Source organism: Lampetra planeri, unplaced genomic scaffold (genome assembly GCF_965212315.1).
Source record: "Lampetra planeri unplaced genomic scaffold, kcLamPlan1.2.h2 scaffold_1069, whole genome shotgun sequence".
NCBI classification, from domain to species: Eukaryota; Metazoa; Chordata; class Hyperoartia; order Petromyzontiformes; family Petromyzontidae; genus Lampetra; species Lampetra planeri.
The window spans coordinates 21,186-30,177 of NW_027613779.1; the positions used below are offsets into that span (position 1 = coordinate 21,186).

The 8,992-nt window shown below is 46.8% G+C and overlaps 2 protein-coding genes across 9 annotated transcripts; both read left to right on the top strand.

The window, feature by feature from the left end:
* Positions 1-265: 265 nt before the first annotated feature.
* Positions 266-2,604, top strand: KBTBD4 (kelch repeat and BTB domain containing 4). The gene is made up of 4 exons (XM_078621598.1): positions 266-718; positions 799-940; positions 1,142-1,249; positions 1,745-2,604. Exons 1-4 carry the CDS (start codon positions 266-268, stop codon positions 2,602-2,604), a joined length of 1,563 nt encoding a protein of 520 aa, XP_078477724.1.
* A 1,970-nt stretch (positions 2,605-4,574) lies between these two features.
* LOC144738588 (43 kDa receptor-associated protein of the synapse-like) lies at positions 4,575-8,764 on the top strand. 8 transcript variants are annotated; one of them, XM_078621589.1, is made up of 8 exons: positions 4,575-4,799; positions 5,350-5,688; positions 6,472-6,630; positions 7,529-7,615; positions 7,749-7,871; positions 8,036-8,089; positions 8,209-8,408; positions 8,692-8,764. In XM_078621589.1, exons 1-8 carry the CDS (start codon positions 4,575-4,577, stop codon positions 8,762-8,764), a joined length of 1,260 nt encoding a protein of 419 aa, XP_078477715.1. The 8 variants fall into 8 exon arrangements, with proteins under 8 accessions (XP_078477715.1, XP_078477716.1, XP_078477717.1 ...); XM_078621590.1 differs by lacking the exon at positions 8,036-8,089 and having other exon boundaries at positions 4,608-4,799; XM_078621591.1 differs by lacking the exon at positions 7,749-7,871 and having other exon boundaries at positions 4,608-4,799.
* The last annotated feature ends 228 nt before the right edge of the window (positions 8,765-8,992 follow it).

Below are 8,992 nucleotides of genomic sequence, written 5' to 3' on the forward strand. Positions count from 1 at the left end.
TCGATATAAAGCACATTTGTGTCACTCTGAGGGCAATATGCATTCACAATACACCTCACTGAAAATGATAACTGAAACTACCACAAACAATGACGTTTAACCAACTCCTGAATGAACTGATCCTAGTTATGAACGATCAACGTGCCTGTTTTAGAAAGCAGGAAATAAGAAAAAATTCTGCTCTGTTTTCCTCAGTTCAGGATTGAGAAAGCCAGGATTTTTACTAAACCTGCTTGCTGCTGTTTCAGCCAGCCAAGCGTCAAAGATGGAGTCCAGTGAGGAGGGCGGCCTCAGTGTTGGCGGAGAGGAGAACTACTTCCTGGGCTACACCTTCACCGACCGCTCCCACTCCAGCCGTGTGGTGAAGAGCATCATGAACTTGTGCCTGGAGGACGGCCTGTTTGCTGACGTGACCGTCACCGTGGACAGCAAAGAGTTCCACCTCCACCGACTGGTGCTTTCGGCACAGAGCAGTTTCTTTCGCTCCATGTTCACCTCCAACCTCAAAGAGTCCCACAACCGCACTATTGAGCTGAAGGATGTCAGCGCCACTGTCTTTCAGCTGCTGATCGACTACATCTATCACGGCACGATAAAACTTCGAGTGGAGGAGTTGCAAGACACCTATGAGATGGCAGACATGTACCAGTTAACGGCGCTGTTTGAGGAATGCTCCCGCTTCCTCTCGCGGACAGTGGAGGTCAAGAACTGCCTGCAGGTGATGTATTGTTTCTCACACAACCAGCAGCTGCGTGGTCATCATGATAAGTCACTGTAATGGTGATCTGGTCTGTTCAGGTGATGTGGCTCGCAGACAGACACAGTGACCAGGAGTTGTATACTGCTGCCAAACACTGTGCTAAAATCCACCTGGCCCAGCTCCATCAGACTGAAGAGTTCCTCAATCTGCCTCTCTGCTTGCTCTTAGACGTCATCAAAGGTATTTCTGCTTCCTGCGCGATGACTAGTATGTTCTACTGAGGTGCTTTACAACTTCCTTCCATTAGCGTGAACTGACATGCTCCTGAATCTCCTGACAGTCGTTTTATTTTCTTTTTATGATAAATTGACGTTAGGTCTACAAGCAAATTTTACACTCATTGTATAATTGTATTTTTGGTTTGTTTTTATTGTTGTTCAGATGGAGTTCCAAGCTCCCAGAACCCAACTGTGGCCATTGAGTCATGGATAAATCACAACAAGGTGGAGAGGGAAGAGTTTTCTTGTATTCTGCAGGAGAACCTTAAGGTAATTTTTCCTCACGCTGGACTTGAAGTCCTCTCTGCTGGTGGTGTTCTCCAGGGTGTGGAGAATAGTAAGGGAGTCCGCCCTGAATTTGACAGACATGCTGTGTTTTATGTCCAAAGTTGTTCATGTCAGCTGACAAACCAGATATGTGTCGTCAAGTCAATCAGTCAGTCAGCGGTTCTCACCCCTGGTCCTGGTGTTGTTTTAGACATCACCCTGCTGCTTCACACCTGATTCAAAAGAACAGTCTGAATGGTCTGAAGCAGTTTTTTTTTTTAATTTATTGCAATTTTTACTTTATTTTATGTATTTATGTATTATTCTTTAATATTTGTATTAAATGTGTGGGACCTACAGTCATTCTTGACAATAAATAACCGATTAATAATAACCGATTCTGGTGTGTAGGAGCAGGTGGCATCTACCAGTCTATCCCACATTATCAATTATTACTTTGTTGACTTCTTGTGATGTTTTTGCATCCTCTTGGGCAGGAAAATCGGTGAGAACGTCCACATTTACCTGATCGGTAAAGAGGAGTCGAGAACTCACTCCCTGGCTGTGTCACTCCACTGCGACGAAGACGACGCCATCAGTGTCAGCGGTCAGAACAGCTTATGTCACCAGATCACCGCAGCCTGCAAGCACGGAGGGGACCTGTATGTGGTGGGGGGGTCTATACCCCGCCGCATGTGGAAGTGCAACATGCACACCATGGACTGGGAGCGCTGTGCGCCGCTGCCTAGAGACCGCCTCCACCACACCATGGTGTCTGTGTCCTCTGAAGACGCCATCTACTCTCTAGGAGGGAAGACGCTGCAGGACACGCTGTCCAACGCCGTCATCTACTACACAGTGAAGGACAACATGTGGACAGAGACCAGTCAGCTGGACACGGCAGTGTCCGGGGCTGCTGGCGTGAACCTGGGAGGGACCATCTACCTGCTGGGCGGAGAGGAGAACGACATGGACTTCTTCACCAAGCCATCTCGTCTTATTCAGTGTTTCGACACGGGCTCTCAGAAATGCCAGATCAAACCTTACATGCTCCCTTTCGCTGGGTTCATGCACGCCGCCGTGCACACAGATGTGATCTTCATCGTTGCGGAAGGAGACTCCCTGGTGTGCTACAACCCTTTGCTGGAGAGTTTCACCCGCCTTCGTTTCCCTGAGGCGTGGAGCTGCGTTCCCTCGCTCTGGAAAGTTGCCAGCTGCAATGGCTGCATATACGTTTTCAGGGACAAATGCAAGAAGGGCGACGCAAACACGTTAAAGTTTAACCCGGCCACATCGGTGGTCTCCGTTATCAGAGGTATAAAGATCCTCCTCACAAACTGGCAGTTTGTTTTGGCCTAAACACCCACTCACCAGAGAGCACCAGGGAAGATTGACCCCTCGTAGTGATGTCACTACTGCCACATCCTGAAGAAGACCTTCTACAAATGGATTCACTCAGCAGGCAGTTTCTGGCATTTCATCCACCCCCAGACCTGTGAAAACAGTCCAGCTGTGTGTGTCGTATTACCGTGGATCACGTAGCTTAGACGTCAGTCCGTGTGTGGTGACGCTGTTACCAGTCAGTCAGTCATGTATCTGTCCACCGATTGTTTATTGACACGCATGAACAACTGAAGTGTTAACATTGGACTGAACGTCTTCAGTATGTTGTCAGTGTATCATAGTGTTGTAAACATGGTGACTGAGGAGTTTGTCAGAGTGTTTCCATGGCTGTTCCTTACGTGTGAAATATATTGCTGTAGTGACAAGATGCCACTGTTTGTTTTTATATTTATGACCCTGTATAGTGCCTTGTATAGATTACGATTACATACAAATACTTGATACTCCAGATGCACTTCAGAAAATAAGGATATCATGGAAAAGTTCAGTTTTCTCCCCAGTAATTTCATTCAAACAGATTTTCGATTAATTCAAACTGAAATTGTCGTGCCATATAGGTCATGAAAATCAAAAATCCAGTATCTCAGATTTATCGGATAAGTAGTGGTTGACTCCAACCAGACACAAAATATGGCAATATTTTATTAGTATATGTAATACTAGTTTTCCATGATATTCTATTTTTTTGTTATTAATTCTTCATTTTAACATGATATTCTGTATTTAGATGCATTATTGCAGGATATTGCAGGATTTAGGTTGTTCAATTGTTGCAGTTACTCTGATGCCTTTCGAAGTGATCCAACGCTTTGACTCCACAGACACGTATATTTAGACCTTCTTTATCTTCGGGGCGGTAATGCATCTTGTGAATAGAGAGGCCCTGAAGGTGTCTGTCTGTGTCCTTGGGGGGATAAAAGGGGAATCCAAGGAGAGAAAGCTACTACGCAGAGGCCCCAGCTTTGATCCCATTGATGTGCTGCAGGAGGCTGTGCAGTTGAAATCCAAGCCCAGTTACATGTCAGACTTTGTGAACTATTCTAAGCATCAGTTGCTGACGCGGAGATGAGCGGCGGTGGAGGTGTGTGGGGGCGGGGGGGGGGTCACATATGTGCCACTATAAGAACTCCCAGTTGGAGCTGGCTGCCACTATGAACCCCCCCTCTGACATGCAGTCTCTTCATTTGAGGGGGGGGGAATAAAGTTGTTGAGCCCACATATGACAGCTGGACTTGCACATGCGAGTCCCGCATCAGATGGTTTTGCGGCTGCGTGGATCAGCCTCAGGAGGCTGCTGATGGTACGCTCTCCGCTGCAGACGTGGGTCAGAGGGGGGGGGATTTGGTGCGAAGGTAGATCGCTAGGAGCCGTAGTGACCTTGGGACGGCGTGCTGAGGACAGAACGGAATTCCTGAAGGGACACATGGTCTAGAGTGACAAGGCCATCTGCTCTAGCGCCAGCACAGGGAGGAAGGTGGAGGGGGCTGGACAGAGGGGCGCTGAGAATTCCTTTCGTTGGGGTGTGGAGGGAGTAGATATTCTGGGATATCACCGCGAGCACTCCGCTGGGAAACGTGTTTCTTGTGCGTTTTTCACCAGGAAATCTGAGGGAGGATTTCTGAACTCTTCATGGTCAGAGGGGATCATTGCAGGGTTCAACGCTCGAGATCTTTTTCTGGTCCTACTTCTCTGGTCCATGAAGCACTTGGTGATAATGGTCGTGGTGTGTTGCCGTTTTACTTGGGTGGATCTAGTTTCCTTTCCATCTCAGCACGGAGCGCAGAGCTGAGAGACCTGGATCTGTCAGGCCCTCTGGCTCCGACCCCTCTGAGGATCATCTTCAAGGGATCTTCTTCGGAGTTGGACTTTTGCATGGCAAGGACCTGCTCTGCTGCCGCCTCGCTCAAACCGCATGGCCTAAACGAATGAATATTTTTATGAGGCACCTTGTACCAGAGATGGGCCAGGACCAAACCAAGCAGCAGATAGAGAAGGGGCTGAGGTTGTATCAGTCCAATCAGACGGACAAAGCCCTGAACGTCTGGACTAAAGTTCTGGAGAAGACCTCAGATCCTGGAGGGAAATTTCGGGTTTTGGGATGTTTGATCACAGCTCACTCAGAAATGGGGAAATACAAAGACATGCTGAAGGTAAGAACACGGACGTCAGTCAGCTGAGGAAAGACCAACAGACGATGTTAGCGTTTATACACAAATGTGTCTCAGGGAAACGTGGAAGTACTTCACTTGTATGTCGTGTTACGTAACCAGGAGTGTGTGCGTGTGTCGGACGCTGGAATCCTATTAAGCAAATTGTCCCTGAATGTCTCATCTGTTTGACGTGTCTTCCTGTCTGCTCTGGACGGTTCCACCTCATTCCTGTAACACCCAAGTGAACCACTGAACAGTCAGAGGTCAAAGGTCACCTTCTTAGTTCCATTTAAAGTGGTCTCGGGAAGCACAGGTTAATATGTGTCCTCCACTGGATGTGGAGTAAATAAGTGACCCTGCAACCTGAGAATGAGTGTGGGGTGTCTTGTTGACATAATCAGCCGCCCTCCAGCAGCACCCCGAACGGAGGAACCTCATAAAGTCGCGGCCCTAGAATAGCAAGTCTTATCTCTCTTCGGGATGTTCATCACATGCTTTCCTGTCCAGCGTGGATTTGTCGAGGCTGATCATACCTGCATGCTCTCCTCAGTACGCCCTAGATCAGATCGACACAGCCAGAGAAATGGAGGACCCGGACTACTTGACAGAGGGTTACCTGAACCTGGCGCGCAGCAACGAAAAGCTGTGCGACTTCCAGAAGACGGTGTCCTACTGTAAAACCTGCTTGAACATGCAGGGCACCACGGTCAGCCTGCAGCTCAACGGACAGGTATGTCTGAGCATGGGCAACGCCTTCCTGGGCCTCAGCGTCTTCCAGAAAGCCTTGGAGAGCTACGAGAAGGCCCTGCGCTACGCACACAACAACGACGACAAGATGCTGGAATGCAGAGTCTGCTGCAGTCTGGGGAACATTTACATCCAGCTGAAGGTGTGTTTGGAGTGGTATTCTCAGCATCAGCTACATTTCATAAATGTCCCCTTGGGGAAAGTTGTCTTGGACTCTGCTGGTCTTTCAGTTCATAGAAAACAACCCGAACAGAACTGATAATGACATTCCACTGCACCACCCTCAAACCAAATCTAAATGAATGAATGCAAAATGACAATGACGCCGCACCGTGTCGGGATAAAAGACTGAATGGAGGAGATCGCGACCATTACCGTCGGATTGCACTGTTGTGTCGTTGTTATGTTGTTGGGTTATTTGGAGTTTGTTCATACTGCAGGTCCTCTGAACATCACTGACTGAACTGATTGGAAGGTTGAATTCAAACATGTAAATACGGAACGCAGACGTTCATCAAAAAATAATAGAAAGCACAGATATATTAACAATAGTTGTTGCAGGTAGAGGTACACGAAAAAAAAAAAAGAAGAAGTCGACAAATGTTATGTTTTAGATTTGACATGAGATCATCACTGGTGATCTCATGTGGTTTATTGTGAAACGAGTGAGTAGTGAGTCGGCTGCCAGACTGGGGTTTATGTCGTATCCTTGACATCAGAGATTGTGTAATCCCACAGCTTCCGTGGGGGGGGGGGGGGGGGGGTAGGTTTCAGTGACACTGTGATGAGGTGGCATGCAAAGAATGCACTCATATGATTGTACAAAAAATAAAAAAAACAACAACCAAAAAAAAACCATTTGCTGAATTGTAAACTTTCAATCAGATCCACCCATCCACTAACCCTCTACAACATGGGCCTACAGGACTACGAGAAGGCCCTGTTCTTCCCCTGCAAAGCAGCTGAGCTCGTCAACGACTACGGCAAAGGCTGGAGCCTCAAGTACCGCGCCATGAGCCAGTACCACATGTCTGTAGCCTACAGGAAGCTGGAGCGCCTGCCAGACGCCATGGAATGCTGCGAGGTATTGTTTCAGAACGGTCCAACGCGTGACGACTGTCCTCAGAGACAGCGTCTCTGTAACTCTCCTGATGTCTTTGACTGTCCTGATGTCAGACTCGTGGATACAGTAGATGTTGTGCGGCCGACAGGTGCGAGTGCCAGCTGCTCTGTTGTACTAGACCTTAGACCTCGACAAAAATATGCTCACCGAGGTTTAAAGTGTTAATGAAGAGAGGGCCGATAGTATTCACCCCGTTCTAATTATGCACTGAGGGTGAAAAATAACTTGATGTCATTGCCTTGGACTGTGGAAGTATAGTAACGAGACAGCAGGATGCATTACACGTTGATTACATTTGCCAAATGTATTTAGCCAAACAATTTTACACATCTGGTCGTATTTAGAACACGGACAGCTCACGTCACGTCAATGACCCACTGTCATTGAGACTTCAGAAATATCATCACCCTCTTGTCATATATTTAAAGGAAAAATGAAGAACTGACTTTAAAAAACGTTTTATTTTGTAATTAGGCCGTCGTTTTATGAAAAAAAAAGTTATATGTAAATAATATCTATTATGTAATGTATAATATAGTCATTATATATATAAAGAAATCACCAAATCAATATAATGTTATTTTGAACAGTATTTGAATCAAACTGTTTTGGAGCGTTTTCAATACTCAGTTAAATCAAACCCTAATTTAAGAGGCGTATTAAACTATACATAACCCTGCACTTTAATATGTTTTTTTTTTTCATATAATGTTCCATGCTGACAATGAACCTGACTGTATCTGAACTCCAACTTCCTCATGTGTCCAGTGAACAGATATCGTTCTGTATCTGTAGAACTGTGGTGGTACCACAGGTCCCAATGGATGAATTCATCAGCGTTTTCTGGTCTTTTCAACAGGAATCAATGAAAATTGCTCTGCAGCACGGCGACCGTCCTCTTCAAGCTCTCTGCTTACTCAACTTTGCCGACATACACCGCTGCAGGGTGTGACGTTGATGTAAGGCGCCACCATTTATGCAAACTGAAGGGTTAAAGTTTGTGCTTTGGGCTCACACACTTGAAACTTTGTTTTGAAACATACTTTGGTATTTATCTTTTTCTTTTTTGTCCTGTGTAGAAAGCATTCCCCCGCTATGAGTCTGCATTGGGTATCATGACCGAAATTGGAAATCGCCTTGGACTAACCCATGTCCAAATGGGGGTTGCAAAGTGTTGGCTTCTGCAGAAGGAATTTGACAAGGTACCAAAAATGTACATATAATCACTGTAACTTCTGTCTGTTGAACTGCATCCAACATCCAAGATACATTTGTAGATGAATAGAGTGCAAGGAAATGTCAGGTTAAAATACAGTCCTCCTCCTGTCACATTTGTTGTTTTTTTATCGTCAACAATGTCCTCCAGGCCCTGGATTGTTTGCAGCGAGCGCAGGAACTGGCAGATGGAATGGGAAACAAGGTATTTGTTGCTCTCACGGGATGTTAGGAAAACAAATCCCTCGTGTTGTACGAACATCCACGCTGCTAAACTGCTGTGCGCGTGCCACTGACGTGTCCCTCTCCTGTATGCGTCCCAAGTTGTGCACACTGAAGGTGCACTGCCTGAGCGAGGGCATCTACCGAAACCAGGGGAAGCAGGAGGAGCTCCGAGAGCAGGTGGTGAAGTTCCTGCAGTGTGTGGAGGAGCTGGAGCTCTACTGCGGCATGTGCGGCGAGTCCATCGGGGACAGGGACCAAAAGCTGCAGGCCTTACCCTGTTCCCACATCTTCCATCTCAAGTGGGTGTTGAAATAGAAATTCTATATACAGTTAGCCATAATTTCTTATATGTATACACACACACACACACACGGTAGGAGCAGAAAAAGGCCTGGGGAACGGGTGGCAGGTGTGTGTTCAGAGTGAGTATGACAGAGATGCCCAATGAACTGTGACTTTCTTTGCTAATGAAGACTCCACCAACAGTCTATGGCTGATTCAAGTCTGAGCCATTTGTTTTGGTTTGTTTTTTTATTGTCAACTCTGTCCTTAAATTACATGAAGTTGTTTTTTGTCCCTCAGGTGTCTGCAGACAAACGGCACCAAGGGATGCCCTAAATGTTTCAAGTCCTCCATGAAGCCCGGGTTCGTGTGACTGGCACACTGTGTTTCTGTTGACGGATCTGCAGACACAGCGGTCTGATTCCTCACAGGCTCCTGACTGACGTGAGAGCAGCAAGCAGCCTCAGGTTGTGCAGACGATGCTGAACAGAACCAGGTGTCCCAGAGTTTGGCTCTGGGGACTCGATCAAGGCATCTAATCTTGTTAACAGACCATCAGTCTGTGCGTGGCTGCAGCCGACAGAGGTAGAACTACCAGTGT